A 22,841-nucleotide genomic window follows, 5' to 3' on the forward strand; every position below is an offset into this window, starting at 1 on the left:
CAGTAATTCTACAGTACCAATGACTCAGTTTAATTAATCCTTAAAGTGTCAATTACCTTGTCCATGTCCCTCCTCTCCGTTTACGCTCTCATTGCTGCCTCCTGGAGTACTGCTGCGATACAGGCCGCGCCCCCTGTCCGTCAAACCTGCGGACCAGAATGTGGTTAGGAGCCGTTTTGGACCACTGCCACAGCGTGACCATCGAACACACAAACCACAGGAAGCACTGACAGCGCTGCGAGAGTGCTAGAGGGTTAAAACACAGGGCCGGGGGGAGCGTTTGTTTGTGTGTGGTTAGTCACTGTAAGAAAGCCAAGCAGAACATTAGGAGTTCATTTATTTATTCAGGCAGACAAGCAGGCAGGGAGCTAAACACCATTTTGATATCTGATCTTATTCTGTATCATATTAATTCTAACTGGTACGAATCTACCCCAACTAATTGATATGATGGATATGATGCAGTTTGATTACATATTTGTTGTGGAATTGATCGATACTACTACTTAACCTGAATTGACTCCAATTTCGACATTTTGATCAGACCATGCAGGAATATGAATATATTTTTAGATGTCTGCCCAGAGAAATCATTCCAGTGTGTTGTGGAGGATTTTACTCAACAGTCTGTAAAACCTGCAGTGAAACCTGCCTCACCCTGCCTTTCGGAGCTGCTAACCCACCAAAAAAAAATTCACTCGTCTGGGTTTCCATGGAGACACTTAGTGTCAAGTGATGGTCTAAGTGCTTTTCCAGCGGCCGAGAATAAAATTCCGGGGGAAAACACTGAATCCTTGTAATTTTTGCATGAATTTTGAGGACTTCATTACCCAGAAATCTTGTTAACTCAGTAAACTAAAGGTCTTCTTCTCAGTGTGCGGTGGGGTTTGAGGTGGTGAAGAGGTTCAGCCATCGTTGGCGAGTCCAGCTTTCTCTGGACGGAGCGCTCGCTCACTGCTGTTTAGCAGATACTTGTATTTTGCTCTTAAGTTTCGACCCGTCACTTCCTATGTGGAGATGATTTCCCATAGTGATCACACCCAGCACCCAAATAATAATTTGGGTAAATCAGTTGAAAGTTTTGATTAGTCTCTTCTCTGTTGCAGCCACACTTTGTGATTTAGGCTGATAAGACGGGTGGAATTTTACATAAACATATTGCCTATTTAAAGATACTGAATATCGGCTAGTGGCAAATTCAATCCACAATGATCGGTATCGGCCTTCAGAAACCCATATCAGTCAAACCCTAATTCCTGGTACTAGAAAATGCAGTTGTCCCAAATTAGGTGATGCTGATGCTGACAACACAACAGATGGATGGATGGATACATATGGCAGACATGGCACATAAGCAGACAGGTCGACAGAGAGGAAGGTAGATGACAACTTTACAGCAGTGTGGTTGCTGTGGTGACCCGCCACTGCTGGATGAATAGAGAGAAAACTCTGCAGCAGAGCCTTAGAAAGCGAACCGATGCATCTGCAACAAGCTCTGTCCCATCCGTCTATAGGCTGTTAATATAGCCATCACTCCTCACTGACACACACTTACCAGATTACAACATATTAAAAAGGCACACATACACTGGGATATTATTTACACCCATATCAATCACGCACACAGACGCTTCAAGGATATGCGCACAGATGCAGGCAAGCCTTGTGTACTCGCAAGCGCAAGAATGTGTGTGTGCATCCACCCTCGCACACACACACACACACACACACACACACACACACACACACACACAACTTACTGTAAAGATCTCTAATGATGGCTGGTTCACAACTGCAACATACACATTGTGCTTGTCTGTGTGTGTTTTGTATATTTGTGTCTGTATGCTTGTTTGCCTGCATCAGCATGCTTGTGAAGTGCATGTGTGTGTAAATATGTTAATATATGCGTGTGGAATATACGTGTGTGTGCGTCCCGTTATGTCACAGCAACAAGTGTTATTGAAAAGACGGGGGTGAGGTGTGACAATGATGAAGATGGTGATGAAGATGTGTATGGTTGATGCAATGATGGCAATGATGAGGATGAGGAGGATGATATTAGAACACTCCGTTGGCTGCGAGTGGCTGGCTAGCGATGGTGTCAGCCGTGATGTCAGTGGACGACCAGAATCGCAGTCGTCTGCTGAGAGAGAGGGAGGGCCGGACGGAGGGATGTGAGGAGGAGGAGGAGGAGGAAGAGGAGGAGGAGGAGGGGAGGAGCTTGTCGTGGCTTTTACTGCGGAGAAAACGAAAGCGTTTCGCAGCGGGAGGAGCTGGGAGAGAGAGACAAAGAGAGAGAACGAGAGAGAGAGAGAGAGAGAGAGAGAGAGGTGGGAGGGCAACATGAGGAGAAATATAAAGAGAGATGGAGAAATGTAGAGAGAAGGATGGAGACTATGAGTAAATGAAAGGACACGAGTGGTTATGAAGTTATTAAGTTATCAAGCATGTGATTACCAGAATATAAAAGTAATAGATACCATGCAATAGAACCAAGTAGTTAGAATAGAACCAGAAATAGAATGACACTAGTAAAATCATCAAGTAAAATCATGCATTAGAATCAGGACTGGACTCAATTCACTCTGAATTCAATCATTGCATAGATTAAAGTTGCACTCGGAAAGATTTTTAGGTAAAAATCCAGCCTAAATCTCTTCACCACCTCCACCACAGAAGAAGACATTTAGTTTAGTGATGTCACCTTACAGGATTCAGTCAATTTTCAATCCTCAACTCAATCTCTTGAATAGGCGAATGTGACAACCGTCTCCTGCCAAATGATATGAATATTTATATGAATTTTGAAAAGAAATGCCTCTTCCTTAGTTGATCGTGAATTGAACCCAGCCCTTTGTAAGAGTAGAACCATGTAATAGAAACCCAACAGAAAACAGTAAAACCATGCATTAGAACCAATTTCTATCATTAGGATAGATAGAACTTTGAAAGTCATGCATTAGACAGCCATAGTACAGCTGATATAGATGCACAGAGGAGGTGGAAGCTCAGCAGGGAAAAAACAAAACAAATCAGACCCCTTTAGATGTTGTTTTGACGCCTGCAAATTTCAATTATTATGCTGGCTCTGCAGTCCCGCTTTATGGCTGTTGCAAAGTAACTGGTGTTTCTGCGTCAGAAAGCTTTAACATGTTGGCTGTGTCACCATGATGAAGCTACACAGGACGGAGTTACACATTTAGTTATGCTTTTTGCCACCAAAATTCCAAAACCCACTTATATAAATGGAGTATATTTGTATAGACGATATGCTATATTATACGTGGAGCAACGACTGATGACTGACCAGATATTATTTAGTCAATGTGATATAAATTGTTAGACGTAGCTCACCAAACTATCAGCCTAGAGGGAATATTGATCCTGAATGCTCCCTGATGTTATTTTTTTTTTAACAATATGGCTTCCAAATACATGTTGGGGTATTTTTGCTTCATCTTCACTTCATTTAAGCAAAGCTACCAGCTCAAAGTTGGACTCACTTCAGCAAACATATGTCAAGGGCCTTATGTTACCACACCCAATGGACAGAAGATTGCCCATCGCGTATGAATTCGAGAGGCACTCTCATGCTCTTTGCAGCTTCACAGACTACAAAAGAAAAGAGTGCTTTTAGATGACCGGTGCGTCTAAACAAAACATTTTGTAATGTTTTTGTTGTCAGTGCGTCTGACGTGTTGACGCGCGCATATTTGTCCGCCGCCGCTGAGCACCGACTGCAATCTAGCAGGAATGCCTCTTGTCATTTCAGATCGCTCACAGCCCGTTATAAAAGCCGGGTAGCATTCCTCGCCCCGCTAGCTGTCCCGGATGACTGATTGTCCCGTACGCGGCGGTGACCACTAAGAGGGCTTGTGATGATTTCCCAAACATACTGACAGGCCAACAAAAGCCCCACATTGATTTTTTGCTACGGTTCACCAACAGTTTAAATGTTGACATCGCTTTAAGGGTTTCTATGAGTGTGAAAGTGTACCCCTTTGTTTTGTTTTGTTTTTAATTTTTCCTGCTTAGCCCCTCCGTGTGTCACATCATGAGTTTGAGGATGTGACAGGATCTCATACAGCTGATAGACCATAAGGAGCAAAAGCCATTTCTGGTTGAATAGCAGCGAGCCAAACTGGCGCTACTCGGCTCCATCATAGGACTCAAGAAATACCTGACATCACTCTCCATCCACTGAATGATTTCCCCTCTCTTCTCTCTCTTAAAAAACAATCTTCCATCTCTCGTCTTAGCTCTTGTTCGGCTTCTTTTCCTAGCACTTCACTCTTACATGGTCACTCAATGGTCAGGAGTATTGGTTGCCTATTATGCTGGTGACGTAGGAATTGAAGCTTATTCTATTTTTGCACCACCGTTATTATTGTAAACTAAAACTAAGACAAAAACTAGGTGTTTACATTGTCGTAACCTGAAATAAAAATGACACTTTCTGAGAAAACTAAAACTGAACTAAAACGATTTGTCAATTGCAAAACTAAAAAAGATAAAATGAAAATATTGGTGAAAATGAATTTTGTTCAGAGAATTCTTGGCTATTTTTACTGAACAATAATTGAATAGGTAATTTTTTTTTAAAAAGAATTTATGATTTCATGTTTGCATCACACAATGCCTGTGGCAAATAGATACAAAATACCTGTTCTGAATTTCTATCCTTATACGTATAAAAAACACCAACCCTACCATAAACACTAAAACAATAAATAAATAAAAACTAAACTAAAAGATTTATAAAAAATAAAATCTACACTAAAACTACCAAACCCACACTGAAAACTCAGTGAAACTAAACTGAAATTGAAATAAAAATTGAATACTATATAAAAATTAAACCTAATCAAAGAAATCTCAAACTGTAATATTTCTAAAGAGCCTGAAAATTCTGTAATTAGATCAGGATGGATGGTGGATGTGATGTTGACTCTGGCTCCCTATGGTTCCAACATGCATTAGAAACCATTTCTACTGTAAGGAGCAGAGCCTGGCTACTACAGCAGAAACACAGTAGAGGACAGGACAGGTGCAGTGGATGATGAGGGATGTGAAAACAGGGGTGGAAATCTGCTGCCAGTCAGTCAGTCAGTCACACAGTCAGTAAGTCAGTCAGTCATTCAGTGGTCTACAGCACCCTCCAGTGGAGCAGACGGGAGGTGCAGCTGATCCAAAGTCAGCCCGTCCTTCAACTTTTTATGATTTTTGATGTTTTTGGAACCAAAACATGCAATATAAATGTATTTGCTACAGGCTGTATGCATTGGCCTTATTCCAGTGTATTAACCTGTGTATTAGCCTATGGAAAAGTCTTGTAAGGACACAATATTACTGTAGGTACTTGATGAAAATCTCCCTAATACATACTGACAACGGTGTGGTGACAACCACACCATTCGAATGGCTTCATTAAAACAGTGCTGTTACACTGCTTTAAGTACATTATGCTCCAGTAATGAACACATTACCCCACCTTCCCCTGTAAAACTAATCCAATCTGAATAGGGATAAAGTTAACTCAGAATACAGCAGGTAATTCTAGCTGGAATTGTTACTGGGGTAGATGGAGAAAATCACTGAAACTCCTGTCTAATACTAATGCTGTCTGGAAATGGTTCTTGTCATTTTTTGGAACTGATTGGCATGAAAATGGTCAAATGTAAATAATATTGCCTCAAAATATCAGCTTTCAAACACCCATATCGGTTGAACCCTGGTTTAAAATAATAGCTCCTTTGATCCAGTGTTTCACACATGTACCATTGGGCCTGGTAAGCCCTGCTGTAAAAATGCAGATTGTGTGTGTGTGTGTGTGTGCGTGCGTGCGTGTGTTTACCTCGGCTGATGGGCGTGAGCGCTGGAGACTGGGGTCCCAGGCTGGGGCTGGCGGTGGTGGCGGCGGTGGCACTGGTGTGGTTGTTGGCGTGGTTGCTACGGGCGTGGCCGCTGTCCGACGTGTCACTGCCTGTCCGCGGGGGGAGCGGGGGCGGGGCGTCGGGGGGGAGGAGGGGGGGCGGGGCGGGGAGCGGGAGGTCCGGGGCGCTCTTGGCTCTCTCTCGATCTTTGCCCCCCTCCTTGTCCCGGTCGCCCCCTCTCTCCCTGCTGCTCTCCTTCCGCGGTTTGATCAGCTTGACCAGAGCCTTGGCTCCGGACCACTGACTCCTCCTGTTGTTACAGAAAAACATTCATATCCGTCATAAATAAGTATGTATATCTGTTATATAATAAACTCATGTTAGAGAGATATATGGGGCAAATATTAGCTGTTTATTAAAAGTCAGATCTGGTCCAGTCAGTGTCGTCCACCTCTGATATGATGGATATGATTTGATTTGATTGATTACATATTTAAACAATGTAATAACATTTTTCAGATCACTGGTTCCTGCTGTACTATACAGCTATTTTAGATTTTATGTAAATACATAGATGAGTCAATGGTAAGATAGTTACTTTTTAGGTGCAGGGTCATAGAACTTGTACTGGTCCATGATCTTCTCTTCTAGTTTCTCTTTCTGGCGTCGCAGAGCATTCAGCTTATCACTGGAGAGAGAGAGAAAGAGAGAGAAAGAGAGAGAGAGAGAATTTTGATCTCTTTCTGAACTTTATACAACATTAACTGTCTCAACATGTATGTATCTATCTAACCATCCTTCTAACAGTTTCTGTTCTTGGTGCTATATACTGTATAGTTACATGTATAGTTTCTGTTCCTGGTGGTATATACTATATAGTTACATGTATAGTGGTATATACTATATAGTTACATGTATAGTTTCTGTTCCTGGTGGTATATACTATATAGTTACATGTATAGTGGTATATACTATATAGTTACATGTATAGTTTCTGTTCCTGGTGGTATATACTATATAGTTACATGTATAGTGGTATATACTATATAGTTACATGTATAGTGGTATATACTATATAGTTACATGTATAGTTTCTGTTCCTGGTGGTATATATTATATAGTTACATGTATAGTTTCTGTTCCTGGTGGTATATACTATATAGTTACATGTATAGTTTCTGTTCCTGGTGGTAGAGCTCTTTGCTCTCCATGCTCCTCTCCAGCAGAGTGTGGTTCTGCTGACTCAGCAGGTTGATCTGACTCAGGAGGTGGTGGTTTTCCTCTTCCAGATTACCCTTCAGTCGACTCAGCAGCTACACACACACACACACACACACACACAGGGAGTCCAAAAAGTATTGGGACAGTAGGTTAGTCTTCCTTGTGCTAACCCTAACCCTTCCATATTAAACACTGTTGAGACAGTTATACCAGCAAAACATAAACCACTGTTAAATGTGACAAAGGTATTTCAGCTGATTGGGATGCAAGGAATATCTGAATATCTTCAGCATCCAAATGCTGATAGGGATGAGTTGAGTCTGATCGGCATTCAAACACTCCTATGCTAAAAGCAATCTCAAAACAATGACGGTTGGTGTAGTTGCTCCCCTCTGTCCCGCAGGAAACTACAAAACACCATTTACCTCACAGTGGTTGTCCAGTTTGGTCATAGATAGATCCAAGCCCTGGTGTTGCTCCAGTAGCGTGTCATATTGCGCCATCCAGCGACTCACTTCCAGCTGGGCGGAGCTTAATGAGCTCTTCATTTCATTGGTCCGCTGCTGGAGCCCTTCCCACTGCTCCGACAGCTGCGTTTGGCTCTCTGTCACCCTGGGGGAGGAAATGGGAGACGTCAGGAGGACAGCCATGATAATAACGATACTGAATACTGATACTGACCTAATATTCCTTTTCCATACTGCTCTAACAAGGGCTAATAAGAGCAATTTCAACTAACTGTATTTTTTATGTCGATGTCTGACAGTGTGTGAGAGTGTGTGTGTGTGTACCGATCCACTTCTGTCTTCAGCTGCAGATTCTCCTTCTGCAGGAGCCGATTCTTCTGGGCTTCCTGGTTTAGCTCCTCCCTCTCCTTCTGACCACGCCCCTCCTGCTCCTCCCATTTCTCCTTCTGCTGCAGCAAGGTGCAATACCTGTAGAGAGAGAGAGAGAGACAGAGTTAGTGATAATACACAGGAAAGTAATGAGAATCCCAGTGCTGTCCGCCATGTTTTCTTGCTGACGTCAAAATATGATGTCACGCTGTGTAAGTCTGGGTCTGACTTTCCATTTTCTCGTGTATTTGTTTTCTAATGTTGCTACTTTCACACTCAGTAAGCTTATTTATTCACTTTTCCCTACCTGAGTGAAAGCAACTATGCAACTGATTCACATTTGATTTTTTGCACGCTAGTTTTTGCATGCAGTGTGAGCGTGCTAGTTAAATATCAGTGTTTGGGGAAGAGTCAGTATAGACTAAGCCAGCCAGAGCAGGCTCACAGTGAGCAACACAGTGTCCATTTCTTCCGCTAGTTAAACATTAGTAGTCACGTTTCCCCTGCAGGGCTAAGTGGGACTAACCAGGGTCAGGGTCAACATCTAAACAGATAGTGTTGGGCTACTAATTTCAAAAGTAATAGTATTACATATTACTTACTGACTTATTAGTGGGAGTAGTAATTTATTACATTTACTTGTTATATTATATTACTTTTCTGTTACACCTTTTACTGGAGAAAATCAAAGCAGTGGGAATAATTCCACCCAGAGAAAGCAAATTTTTCTACCATTTCTCATCTTATGAAGAAACCTAATCTAGCATGTAAGATAGCACCCAACACTCACAAACAGGATCTAAAACACTATAGGGAGGTACAGCAGAAGGCCATATCTGGTAAAATGGCATTAACCCTGCTAGCAATGACCCTGACAGACATTACATCAAAGGGGTTGGGTATAAGCGGACATCACAAATAATCAAGATTCAAAACCACCCAGCTCGTACCTTGTAAGTCCCTTTCGAAACCTTTGGAAAAACATTAGCGGCATGGTAACTTCTCTCTATAAACTCTGACTTCAGCTCCATATTGTCTACTTTGGCACCGCTGCCCTTCTGAAAAATAAACTCCACAATATGCCAGAAATAATCACAGGAATGTTTTGGGAGTTAAATTGAGTTACACAGATAATGGTTGGCCCCTGGTTGTATGGTGGTGTTGTATTGATTGATGTTGCTGTCAGTCAGTCACTCATCAATATTATTGTGACCTACAGCCACTGGTGGTGATATCAATACGGTGCAGGCACGGGATGTCAATAAACACCATCAAACTAATACTGGGAAAACAGTGTGTGTGTGTGTGTGTGTGTGTGTACCTCATGTGACTGTGTACATCCAGAGAGCCTGAGGGGAGCTATGCTCTGTAGTGCAGAGCTATAATAAACTACATCAGTTTACGATGTAGATCTACAGCTACTGGATTGGTCCCACATAGCCATAACCTGAATACAGATCTACAGCTACTTGTCACAAGCCACTCCCTAGTCTGGTCCTAATAGAGCATGGGTGTCAACTGGGAATGGATCAAGCAAAGTTCAAGCAAAATCTCCAGATACTTATTTGGAAGCAATATCTTTTTTTTTTTTTCAAGGGAGCATTTAGGACCAGTGTTCCCCTCTAAGCTGATAGTTTGGTGAGGTACATCTGATATTTTTTCACACTGACCAAATAGTATCATCAGTCATCAATACTGCCACACATTCTTCAGCAATCTTAATGATCTCCATCCCTATTTAACACACATTAGCACATAAAACAGCAGCTTGGTTGCCTGTAGTACAGCACCTTCTGCAACAGAGGGCTCAATTTCTTTGGGTTTCTCCTCCGAAAAGCTCTTGAAATACACAACATTCACACATTCATCATTCATTTCATCACTGTTCATTTGCCATCTGACTCAACACGCTCAATCACCACCATAATCACACATGAGCGAAATTATTCACACTCTCTAAAAAACAACTATTAGAACAACAGGCTATATGTCTATGCTATGCGCCTCCAGGGCTTTTCTTGGAGTTTTCTTTTCCCACATATAAATAGAACAGAAATCTAGCCTAAATCAGAATTCCCAAGGTATTTGTAAGAGTGGAGTCTTAAGGGAATAGTTTATCCCCAAATTAAAATTCAGAGCAATTTAGCCCCTGTAGTTCCATCTCAGCCTTCTCCCAAACTACTTAAATTAACAGGGCCATCTTTATACAGCCAAAAAAAAAAACACACATAAAATGTCCACACACATCATGCAGTATAATCCAAGTGTTGTGTAACCAAACAATTGCACTGTGGGTACAAAAGTCCACTATTTACCTCACTATCTCCTATATTTTCCCCACTGACAATACTCTGGTCATGCACACAATACAGTGCACTGGCAGAAGACTGCTTGCTACTGTAGGGTTTGCGTGTGACCAGAGCATTGCATTATATGCTATGTAGAAGCTAGATAATGAACACACTAGTCAACTTGATAACAAAACACTGTACCGTTGTTGTCACAATCAACCAGCAGACTGGACACTTAATCAAAATAATGGCATTTATAGTCCATTTCGGGGCTAAGGTTGTTAAATACTCAGAATTCTTCTTACATTTCAAAGTGTAAACGCATTTATGTTAGCCATCCGTCTTGCCTTGTATTTTCTAGGACCGACTGAATAAGTGAACCACACAGAATCCACATTAAATATGTATGCTGCAAATGAACAAACGAAATAATCCCTGAACCTTGGTGACATCAGGATCATCACAGGACCTTTAGCTTTATAGTTAGGGTTTATGCGCTTACTTGCTGTGCAGCGTCCTGTGCTCGCTCTCTAGCGCCCTCTGCTTGCCTTTCAGCGTGGCGTGTTGACTGATCAGCTGCTCGTACTCGTGCGCCTGCCTCTCGTGCACGCTGAGCAGGCGCTCGTGGTCGTTGAGCACGCTCTCGCGGCCTCGCTTCGCCTCCTCGCGCTGCCGCTGCCACGACTCCGCCTCCGTCTCCAAGGCGGCCACCTGGCCCTGCAGCACGGCATTCTGGGCCATGAGAGAGGCACTCTGGGAAGAGAGCGTGGAGTGCTCCACCTAAAACACAGGACTCAATGGTTAAAATATATCAGCAGAAAGGGGAATATATTACAAATGGTTTTATTCCTACTGATTAGTCCAGTTTTTCAGTATTTACTGCTGCCAAAAACACTTTATTTTACCCAATTTTGTCTGTATGGTATACCTGTAGTTTTGCCGTTTGTGTGTGTAAGGCTGTATTCTGTTCCTGCAGGGTGGTAGTGTGTCGTTGCAGCGCCACCATCTGGTTGTTAAGGGAACTGTTCTGGTTCTCCAGTTGTTTTAGCTGCTCCTTCAATAAACTGCTCTCTGTCTGCAGGGAGGCATTCTGGATAAAAAAAAAACATTAAAAAAAACAAAGATCAATCACTCAACATTGAGAGGGAATACCAACCTATCAGTCCTACAATAGAGGTGCTCCAATGACAGTGGATAAGATGAAACATGAATTATTAATATTAATTATCACTGTGGGCGAAATTGGATCGTTGCAGCAGCAGACAATATGATACAGTAAAGTAAAATAGAATATAAATGAGAATAGAGCAAATAGGGGGTATTTAACATTAACCCATCAATTTAAACACTAGAACAAATTAAGTATATAAGTATAGTAAGTATGAAAATATATGAATTACATGTAGGCAGGGTGTGCAAAAATAGCAGCAGTAGAACATACTGAGAGAATGGTTGAATATATGTAGTGCTTAAAAATGCACAAGTATATGTAGCATAAAATAAATAAAAACATAAAAAAATCTAAACATATATCCAATATATAATAAATGAAAAAATTTGAGAAATATGAGAAATGCACTCAGTCAGAAAATCTTACATTCTTCTCCACATCAATGAGATGATCTTTGAGTCGTAGTAACTCAGTGGTGGCTGACCCTTGACCCCGGTCTCGCCTTGAGGGCTGCTGGGAGTTCTCTTCCACCTCCTGTTGCTGACGCAGGGCAGACACCGTCTGACGAGCCTGACACAGGAGAACAAACTCATTACAACACACTTAACGATACAACACAATATTAATATCATGTTTAAATATGTAATGACATGTTTAAATAATCAACAATATGTAAAAACAATTTAATCACACAAATCTTTAGCTTCTGTTCAATGTTTTTTAACCTGTATAACATTGTACAGAAGCTAAAGATTTGTGTGTGCCTGTCTGTGTTAAAGTTCACTGTTCTTTACATTAGGTAAATATAGGTAGAATATATTTTATTGTTGGCTACAAAACACTTGTACGCTCTTTTTGGAACTCTAACCCAGTGCTTCTCAACTTTTTTTATATCAAGGACCCCTAATTTAGTCCACATTAGGGCCACGGACCCCCATTTGGTGAGTTTTTGTCTCTCAGACCCAAATCTGAGAATATTTTTATTGTTAGATATGATTTTGTCCAGAATAGAGAGATAACAGTGAAACTATGATCAAAATCTAGTCATTCGTCTACATTCTGTAATTGTTCTTGTAAATGAAATGATGAAGTTTAACAATTTGCTGGGGACCCCCAGGAATGCCCTCAAGGACCCCTGGTGGTCCCCGGACCCCACGTTGAGAACCACTGCTCTTAACAACCAGACCCCATTCACTTCTACTGTTTGGAAGAAGGCCGAGATGCAACAGTGGCAGCTAACTCGCTGTGTGTTTGGTGCTCGTACAAACTTCATTTTTAGGGTGAACTGTTCCTGATAAGAAAAGCGTTAATTTCAGGGTGAGGGGTGTGGATTGTGTGTGTGTGCACGTGTGTGTGTGTCTATGTGTGTGTGTGTCTCCTTACAGTGGTTAACTCTGTGCGTAGTGTAGCGTTGAGTGTGCTGCTCTCCTCTAGTTTCTGCTCCAGATTGGAAATTTTCTCCTCTTTAATCTTCATAGTCTGTTGGACCGTTTCCTCCAGCCGAGACTCCAACAGCCTGTACCTACTGACACACACAGACACGCACACACAAAATAAATCAACAATAAATAAATTAATAATACTCAATCAGTAAGTAAATTCCATTCATCCATTGTTTGATTAACAAAATGATTTTAATTTGATCAACAGCCTTAAAATGTGTCTAATATATCAATATGCGGTGTCAGTGTTAGGCTCAATATCATAATATGAATATAATTGACAAATACATGCCAATATATTTCCTGTAGGCTCTGTGTGTGTGTGTGTGTGTGTGTGTGTGTGTGTGTGTGTGTGTGTGTGTGTGTGTGTGTGTGTGTGTTACCTGTCCTCTAGTGTGTGTTCTTGCTGCAGCAGTCTCTCTCTGTTCAGTCCAACCTTCTCCAGTTCTTCGTTCAGTCTCTCCAACTCAACATTGTGCTGCTGGACACTGAGCTTCTCTGACACCAACTCCTGCAACACACAAAGCTCCGTGTTACACAACTGGGAATGGGTTTTATAGTCATTCATTATCATTATGGTAACTCTGCGTTTCCATACAGCTGAACAGTCCAAACGTTTCTCCGTACCTCTCTCAGAGTAGCCAATGTCCTCTTGTCAATAGTCGCCTGCTTCTGAAGCTCCTTGTTCTCCCTCTCCAACTCCTTGCCTTTGACTGCCACCTCCTTCAGCCTATCCACTTCCTTACTCAGAGCCCCGCCCTCCTTCTCCAGCGTGGCCAGTCGCATGGCTTTCTCCTCCAACTCTGCCTCTTTCCCCTCCAGCTGCGTCCTGATGCGCCAGCTCTCCTTCTCCAGGTGTTTCCTGTCCTTCTCTGACTGGTCCAGGTCGAGTTGGAGCTTCCTCCTCTCCTCCTCGCCCTCCTCCCTCCTCCTCCTCTCCTCCTTCAGTTCGTCCACCTCCCGCCGCAGCTCCTCCTCTCTGCCCCGCGTCTCCCGCCTCTCCCTCTCCGCCTCCTCCCGTTCCTCTCTGCTCCGCTCTCTTTCCTCCTCCAGGCGGTGTTTCTCCTGATTCAGAGCGGCCACGTTCAACTCCAGCCTCTCCGCCCGCTTCCTCTCCCCTCGCGCCTCCTCTCTGGCATCCTCCAGCCTCCTCTGTACCTCCTCTCTCTCCCTCTGCGCCTCCCTGTGCTCCTCCTGCAGGGCGGCCAGGCGGGAGGCCGAGGAGCGCAGGTTTTCCAGGGAGCAGCGCAGGTCTAGGTTCTCCTTCGTCAGCAGGTTGTTCTCCTCCTCGCGCCTCGCGAGCCGCTGGAGCTCCCGCCGGGCCTCCTCCGCCTCCCGCTTCAGCCTGCGCACCTCCTGCTCCAGGGAGGACGCCTCCTTCTCCAGAGCCTCCGACCGCTCGCTGGACACACGCAGAGACGCAACCTAGAGGTGAAACAGACGAGAGTTAGATTTATAATTTAGTCCTCCCCAAGATTTATACATAAGCCCAAAAAGGTAACACTTTACATTAAGTTCAGCTAATTCATTAACTAATGCATTTACGAACATGAATTAAACATGAATAACAACTTTAACAAAGATTAGTTATGTTGTTTTTATGATATGTAATGTAAATGTAAATTAGGGCTGAACAATTAATCACAATTTTATTGAAATCATAATATGGCCTTCTGCAATTTTCAAATCGCAGGAGGTGCAATATTTGTTAAAGGCGAAATGTGTGTCAAAATACCATTTTAAATTAAATATTGTCGTGCTACAGAGATGTCCTGGCCTACACATCATATTCTACAAGACTAATGATATAAAAATGATCATTCCCTCTAATATCGCAAATCATATCGCAATTGCAATATCAGTCAAAATCGCAATTAGATATTTTTTCAAAATCGTTCAGCCCTAATGTACATGAACAATCACATTAATTAATGTTGATATACATGTTTGTTAATGTTAACTAACGTGTTTGCTAACATGAATTAAGCATGAGCAGTGACATTAACAAAGATGAGTTCATATTACATGCATAATAAACAGTGCATTTAGTAATGTTGTTCTACATGTTTGTTAATGCCAATGTATTGTTTAAATTGAAACCCTAACTCTTCATGTATTATTTAAACATCCTAACATTAACTACAGTGATTAAGTCACAATAAGCATTACCTAACATGAATAGTGTGTTATTCATGTAATTCGGTAATTCCTAATTCCTGTTACTCCACCACATTTAAAAAACAAGGTAAAGTATATAGTATATAGTGGTAGAATACAACACAGTACAGTATAGCAAGCCTACTTTTTTCCTAGCATTTTGAGATTTGTTTGTGGTGCATTACAAACAAAATGCATGATATTATTATTATTACCTCTCTCTTCAGAGCGTCTCTGCTCCTCTCCAGCCTCCCCGCCTCTCTTTCTGCCTCCTCGCATCGTCCCGCCTTCTCCCTCAGCCTCTCTGCCTCCTCACTGACTAGTTTCAGCTGGGTTTCCAGGCTGGCCAATCGTGAGCCGGTGTCAGTGATGTTCTGGTGCAGCTGGCGGTTCTCTGCCTCCACCTCCCGGACTCTCGCTTCGCTGTTGGACTGAGCGCGCTCGCGCAGAGACCCCACCGCATCCGACAGGTGCTGCCGCTCGCTCTCCAACTCTGAAATCTGATTGGACGAGACAAAGCACAACTGAGAGTTAAAAAACGACTTTGGATGTCTGGGCTTCAGAGTACAGCCGAATAGAGACATAGCAGCAGATACAATTTGGTCTCTTATTTCATTTTAACTTGCAAATGTCTAAAAGAGTTTTAACTTAACTTGACACACCCTCAAAACAGAAAGTGTGTGTATTGTTTGTGTGTGTGTGTGTGTGTGTGTGTGTGTGTGTGTGTGTGTGTGTGTTAGCTACCTGTCTGTCTTTCTCGGCCTTCAGAGTGTGTATTTCTCTCTCCAGACTCTGTTTCTCCTTCAGAAGCTCCTCCCCCAGAGACTCCATGTCCTGATTGGTCAGTCTCTCCTGGTCCAATAAACCCTGAAGTCGCTCCAGCTAACAAACAAACAACAAAAAAATGGATGAACAAAGGAATAAACAAACAAATGAATGGACAGAGACCAACTGTTGCAAAAGATACAGTGTATAATGTATTTTCACATCCTTTTCATAAGCATAGCCATCTTCAAAGCCCAAACGGAACGGATATTTGTAGTCCTCAGTTCTGATTGGCTGAGCCACCTCTTAGCTGTTCTAAAATAACTGTAAAGCATGGCACTTTGTGGCTTATTGCTGAAATATAATGGTCCGGTCACACGATGGATGATGTGACACTGCCATATTTTGAGACTCCTCCATGTTGGATTTTGTTTCACAGCTGGAAATTATGTTTTTTTTGCCCTTTGTGGGGTTCTCAATGGAAGTGAATGAGAGGCGAAGCAAATTTTGGCGATGTGACCGCCTCCTACCTTCGTGCTGAGGCCCTGGTTCTCCCTGTCCAGCTCCTGGGTGTGGAGCTGCTGCTCCTGCAGGAGGTGCTTCTCCTCTCTCAGTCTCTCTATGGAGGCCTGCAGCTCCCGGTTCTCCTTCTCCAGCTTCAACACCCGGCTGGAAACGCACTCGTTCAGCTCGTGCACCAACGACTTGCGAGCTGCAACGCCGAAAAATACTTCAGTTAGGACGGACGAGAGGACGGTACCGCCGGACACACACTCACATCCATAGATGGAACAGAAGAGAAGAGAACAGAGTGATGTCGTACTCTCTGTGTTAGTGTTGTCGTGGTTCTTGGACAGCTGCTCCAGCTCCCAGCCCAGATGAGCCGATTCATTCATACTCTGCTTCTGTCCGATCTCCAGCAGCATGTTCTCCTCCACCAGCTCCTCCAGCCTCCGACGCTCACTGTCCCTCTCCTGGACACCACACACACACACACACACACACACACACACACACACACACACACACACCGATATGAGCAGCTAGACAGACATCGGACCATTTTCATGCCAGAAAATTCCAAAACTCTTCATCTAAAGAATTAATTTCATGTGTCACAGACTACATCACATATATTAATAGACTTAGTTAATTTAACCCAACCCTGACTTCTGTGAGTTTAAGCTGTGATGACAGCGGTGCGTACCGGTCTTGATATCATCATGGTCCATATCAGGTTTTGACTGATATCAGTTTTTGAAGGCCGATGCCAATATTGATACATTTGAATTGAAGCTGCCAGTAGCCAATTGTTTGTGGCGCCATTCAAAATCGTTCTATTTGACCATTTTCATGCCAAAAGAAATTAAAAAAAATGACAATTAATCAGTGTTTCTCCCAGAATTCTATTCTTGTCAGGGTGGAAAAACCTCTGAAACAGCATTTAGACAATCATGGGACAATAAAACTCTCCATTGAAACCCACAATAATAATAACAACATACTTTTGCATACTCAATTCTGCAATAAACATATAATCAATCAAACTGCATCATATCCATCATATCAGAGGTGGACCACACTGGCTGGACCAGATCAGATTTTAATAAGAGGACAATATTGGCCAGATATATTGGTTTAACCCTAATAGATAAATAGCTACAGATAGATTATTACCATTTCCAGGTCGTGTATTTTCGCCCGCAGTAACAGGTTGTCTTTCTCCAGTGTGTGCAGTTTGTCACAGCGCCCCCTGGAGGCCGACAGCTGTTCCTCCAACAGCACCTTCGTCTCCATCAGAGTCAGGTTGTCGTCGCGAAGCTCCTGGACGGACACACACACACACACACACACACACACATTGAGTGGCCTGCCACTGCCAGCTGCCAAGTCAGTCTGCCTTCATATTGTGTTTGTCACTGTCAGCTGAAAGCTTTATGCATTTCACCTCAGCACTGGGTTTTACTCTAGAAAGTGCTCGTTTTCTGTCTGTTTTAGTAGATTGACGTGCGTATTAGAGGTTCATAAGGATGCCAAAATCATGCTTGTGATCATGTAAGTGTTAATATAGATTATACAGTGGTTATTAAATATGTATAGTAAGAGGATTAGATTAGATGTAACTTGAATGAAACACGTGAGGAAATCGGGTCGTAGGATGCAGCAAAGACAAATAGCATATAATTAAGAGGAATAGAGAAAAGTATTAAACACAACACAAGAACATATTAAATAGAAATATGTGAATGAAAAGTATTTAAGTGTATGAATTACAGCATGCATGCAGGGTGTGCAAAATGTAGAACATACTGACACAAAAATGAATGAAAAACATGAACGATATGAAAATATACCAAAATTTTTTAGAAGTGTCAAGGTATATGCAATGTACAATAAATGAAAAAAATATGAGAATGCATATACATAAAATACATAAAATGTGAATTACAGCATATATACAGGATGAGCAAAAGTGTGTTGTATTTGCATTAGCAGCTCAACAGAAGGCTACACACGTATACAGAAAGTGTATAGATGTGCACTGTGAAAAATATGAAACTTTAGTTATAGTTATAGTTGTGTTCAGTGGAATACAACTGTAACTGTATTTATGTGTGGTGTCAAGTTCTGGTTGCACCTCTACTCTGGTCTTGTAGAAGTGAACGTCGTTGAGTTTCTCTTTGCATCTGGTCAGTTCCGTCTCCAGTCGGTCGACCCGGGCGGCTCGCTCCCTCAGCGAGTCCACCTCGTCTCTGTAGACCCGCACCGAGCGAGCCTCGCAGGACAGAGACTGGTTCTGCACCACACACACAAATACATGCACACATTTGTATTACTAGACTTGTTCTATCACTTGCCATCCACTACATTCATTCCCCAACCTCTAACCCTAACTTCAACCAAATACCAACTTGAGTCTACATGGAGGAAGAGAATATACACACACTTTCTATTTTCACAATGTCTGAAGTTAGTTAAATTTAAGACCTTTTTCATGCCAGTTAGAATGAAACATGAGACCAATTTTGTGACTATAATAAATGTGCAAATGAAACTGTAGACTCAGAATATAGGTCTGTGTGACTGAGCTGATTTCCCACCAGAAAAACAGCATCCCAAGAAATCACAACATTTTTAAGATCTCAGAAGCTGAATTTAAAACTTAAAATACTGTAGTTGACTGTATTCAAACACAATTTCAGGTCTTGGGGTTAGATAATATAATTTAAGACATTTCAGACCTGCACTATGTGTATTGTTTTGTTCATCAATTAAGACAAGTTAAAAGGTAGACCAGTCATTAATCTAAAGGCAAATAAAAGAGCAAAAACCCCAAAATGTGGGGCTGGAGACATTTTTCTCAGTCTGTTTTCCTTCATTTTCTCTCCATATTATCTGAGAAGGACTGTGGTTGAGGGGATGTGAACAGTGTTGGTTGGTAACACGTTGGTAATATAATTCATTTTCCCAGCAATAAGTAGTGTAATGAATTAATGTTTCAATTTCAGTAACAACAATACAGTTGCCAGTCAAAAAGTAAGGCAATACTTTGGTTATCACCCCCTCTAAATATGAGACTGAAGTTGAAAACTATGATTAGCCTCATCCCGGATTCTTTTTCCTCATAATTAGCCAGCATCCTTTGACAACGAGCTTAGAGAACTTAGATGAGAAATGGCAGAAAAGTTGAGAATTCCTACTACTAGTACAAAAAAAGTAAAAGTAAAAAGAGGAGAAGAACACTGTTTGGTTTCCTGATCGTTCACAGGAAAGGAAACTGACTGATCCTGATTTTCTAAGCTGAGAGAAGATACATCCAAATACAAATCAAAGCTGCATTTCCATTAGTATTAACAGGTCATTTATCCTCAATAATTCCTCTGCAATGTTACTTTAGGAACCTTTTCACAGCAAAACAAACCTTCGCACAATACAAGATCATCTGCCACAGACTAGGAGGAATGAATTGAAATGAAAATCAGTTGTGATGCCAAATCATGTCTAGAATCAGGCTAAAGTCGTGTGATGTGTCCCCGGAACATGCAGTCCAGCGTGGTTCATGAGCGACAGTGCACATTGTTCTTTTTCTCTTGTTTTTCCCTCATTCCCCATGATATATCATCTAATCAAGCATAACAAACAGTAATGGTAGATAAAGAGCTGACCTCCTGCTTCACTCGCTGCAACTCCTGATCCAGACGCTCCACCTCATGTTTTGAATCCATCAGCTCCCCCGTCTTCTCCTCCCTGCACACACACACACACACACACGCACGCACACACACAAATAACAGGTTAGCTTCAATTTCAAATTTTACAGTAAGTCGTACCGCTGCATCGTCGTCAACCCCACACCCTTGTAATGTCTAGATAGGTTGAGTAATTAAAGAGTTTCACTACTAAAACAACTGAGACTGGAGAAACATACAGTAGACTTGCCTTACTGTTAACCTCCATTATATCTAGCTAGAAGAAACTAGACAGCGTATCCTGCAGAATGACTTCCAGTTGTGTTTGTTCTGTATAGTGGGAGTTTATAGCTAATCTCCAAATAGATGGATACCCTCTGTGATTACGCAGTAGATTTATCGGAACTAGACAGCGTAATTAGCTATTTTGGCTGTATAATGGTTTCCATTTGCTGCCTGTATCGCCATAGTTTAGCCTTAAATGACCGCTCCACCGATTTTCAACCTCATCTCTATGTACTTATATACACCATTACACTTGTCAGAACTCCCTGTGTCCATTAGACAAGCTCTATTCATCCCCCAAATCCTACACATGGTGATGCAATCACAGGCCGACCAGTAGCATAGAAGTTTGCCAGGAAACATTTGAATACGTTTTTGACTCTGTGTCTCACTGTGTTTCCTGTAGCTACTATGAATTTCGGTCCTAAAGATTTAAACCTGAATAGGTGGGTATTTTTTATTCTGCAAATAAAAAAAAGGTTGGTAAAATTAGTTTAGGCAGGTTCACCCTCTCCTCCTATGGTTAACTAGACTGGGTAGTATTTCTTTCCCTATAGGACTTCACTCTTGTATGATGGCTCTATGGTCACAGGAGTATTGTAACCTTTGCTGGTGATCTAGGAATTGAAGCTTATTCTACTTTTGCACTCATTTCAAGCATCATCTAAATGAGACACCATAGCTTCTCAAACATTTCCAGCCACACTCAACATCACCATAGTAAACCCTAAGTATGCAATTTCCGATACTCACAGTTCTTGTCTGTATCTGCGGAGTTTGGCCTTGGTGTCGGCCAGCTCCACGGACAGATGCTGTTTCTCCTCTTTGGTCAGGCCGGACGCGGTCAGAGCCGGGCCCCCGTTGCTCACTCCCACGCCTCCAGAGCCCGGCCCACGCTCCGGGCCGCCCATGCCCAGAGACCTGCACCCTTCCTGGGGCTGCTGACTGGACAGGTAGTCCCTCTCCTGGGTCAGATCCGCGATCGCCTGGAGGAGAGCAGAGTTCATTTTTAAGTTCGCTTTGAATTCTCATTTCTCGGTTAAGCAAGATGTGGGATGCGGAGGACAATATTCTCCCACTAAGAGAGTGTGTGTGTGTGTGTGTGTGTGTCTCAATACCTCATTAGCCTTGTCTCTCTGGTCAATGAGTTGCCGCAGCGACACAGCCATGTTGCGGGACAGAGGGTCCAGCTCTTCCTGCGCTAGCTCCGCTTCTTCCTCCAGCCAGGACAAGTCAAGGACATTCAGCTGGTTATGGGTGACCTGGAACACACACACACACACACACACACACACACACACACACACAGAAAGAAACTCAGTTCAGCCGAGGATCCTCAAGGACATTCAGACCCACTGATTCTATACATCGTAATTCACATAAAATGCTTGGATGGAAACCGAGCTATAGTGGGCCACAAGGATCAAAAGGAGGATGAAAAATACTGTTAGTTACGGCTAAGGCTTGGTGATAATTCAATATTACAGTTTATCATCTTTCAGTGGAATCATATGGTGATGATAGGGTGATTATGGGACATCGTGACACACAATTCTGCTGTCTAAATTGACAAATTCTATTTAAAAAGTCTGACAAAATGAGGTATGGAACATTTTACGGAATATTTGAAAACCATATCACCCACCCTAGTTACAGCTGTGTATCAAAATAGTTTCATGACTGCTGGATCACATCAGTGTTAGCAAGCAACAAAAACCAAAGTACTGGCTTATTTCTTTGTGTTACCATATTTTCTGTATATTCTTCCAGCTTTTTTCAATCGGGAATTAGTCACTCAACAGATTTGTTTTTGAAGGGGGGGCATTTTTTGTGTTTTTCTTTAAAAATCTGGATATCAGTTTGACATTTATTATATATTGTACTGGTTTCATTTTCATTTAGAAGACCCGGGCTGGACTTTAGCCTCAAACTCTACCGACCTCCTGGATGTGAGAGACGATGGCAGCCTGGGTCTCAATGTCCAACAGCTTGATCTTCTCAATCATCTCCTCCTTACGCTCACACTGGAGACAGACACACACACACACACAAACACACACATATATGTAGGAAGGAGATAAAAACAGGAAATACACTCAAATGAAAAATGGGTTAAAAATAAAATAAACTCAAATTAAATTTAAAAAAGCAACACAACACAACAACAACACAAAACAGAACAGGAGTGTAGTTGCTGTAACAGTGGTGTGAGCAGAACAGGACCATGGGAAATGTAGTTTGAGGTCGGGAAAGTTTGTTTGACCGTTACGGAAGAATGGACTATTTTGAATAACATCAATGGCATTTTCCTCTGGCTTTATCCTCCCTCTGTGCTTCCATTGATTCCTCCCTCATATCCCTCTTCTCTGGAACCAGTCAAACCAGCACAGGTAGAGGGAGACAAAAGGAGGGAGGGAAGAAAGAGAGGGAGAGAGAGAGAGAAATTTGGAGAGAGGCGGGGGGAAACAAAAAGAGCCGCGGGGGGAACAAAAAGGGAGAGCTGAGGGAAAAGAAAGATAGGCGATAGTGGAAAATTAAGAGCTGAACGAATAGATAGAGAGAGAGAGAGAGAGAGAGAGAAAGCACCTGATCCCCCTCCCAGAAGAC

The 22,841-nt window shown here is 42.3% G+C and overlaps 1 protein-coding gene across 1 annotated transcript in view; it reads right to left on the minus strand.

Moving 5' to 3' along the window:
• ccdc88c (coiled-coil domain containing 88C) overlaps nt 1–22,841 on the minus strand; it is a 49,956-nt gene that overhangs the window by 10,521 nt on the left and 16,594 nt on the right. Inside the window, exons 6-27 of the mRNA XM_071522419.1 lie at nt 22,175–22,258; nt 21,353–21,496; nt 20,988–21,220; nt 19,926–20,007; nt 18,398–18,556; nt 17,437–17,583; nt 16,583–16,733; nt 16,290–16,471; nt 15,739–15,876; nt 15,210–15,494; nt 13,465–14,262; nt 13,221–13,348; nt 12,779–12,920; nt 11,822–11,965; nt 11,153–11,314; nt 10,727–11,004; nt 7,889–8,032; nt 7,523–7,709; nt 7,044–7,189; nt 6,475–6,564; nt 5,858–6,186; nt 57–146 (exon numbers count right to left, since the gene is read on the minus strand). Of these exons, the coding sequence (XP_071378520.1) occupies nt 57–146; nt 5,858–6,186; nt 6,475–6,564; nt 7,044–7,189; nt 7,523–7,709; nt 7,889–8,032; nt 10,727–11,004; nt 11,153–11,314; nt 11,822–11,965; nt 12,779–12,920; nt 13,221–13,348; nt 13,465–14,262; nt 15,210–15,494; nt 15,739–15,876; nt 16,290–16,471; nt 16,583–16,733; nt 17,437–17,583; nt 18,398–18,556; nt 19,926–20,007; nt 20,988–21,220; nt 21,353–21,496; nt 22,175–22,258 (4,243 nt within the window). The remainder of the gene's footprint in view (nt 1–56; nt 147–5,857; nt 6,187–6,474; nt 6,565–7,043; nt 7,190–7,522; nt 7,710–7,888; nt 8,033–10,726; nt 11,005–11,152; nt 11,315–11,821; nt 11,966–12,778; nt 12,921–13,220; nt 13,349–13,464; nt 14,263–15,209; nt 15,495–15,738; nt 15,877–16,289; nt 16,472–16,582; nt 16,734–17,436; nt 17,584–18,397; nt 18,557–19,925; nt 20,008–20,987; nt 21,221–21,352; nt 21,497–22,174; nt 22,259–22,841) is intronic.

The sequence above is a fragment of the Centroberyx affinis genome, unplaced genomic scaffold (assembly GCF_046629955.1).
Source record: "Centroberyx affinis isolate AG114_WGS23_722 - 3 ecotype Tasmania unplaced genomic scaffold, CSIRO-AGI_Caff_v1 ptg000985l_1, whole genome shotgun sequence".
Lineage (NCBI taxonomy): Eukaryota > Metazoa > Chordata > Actinopteri > Beryciformes > Berycidae > Centroberyx > Centroberyx affinis.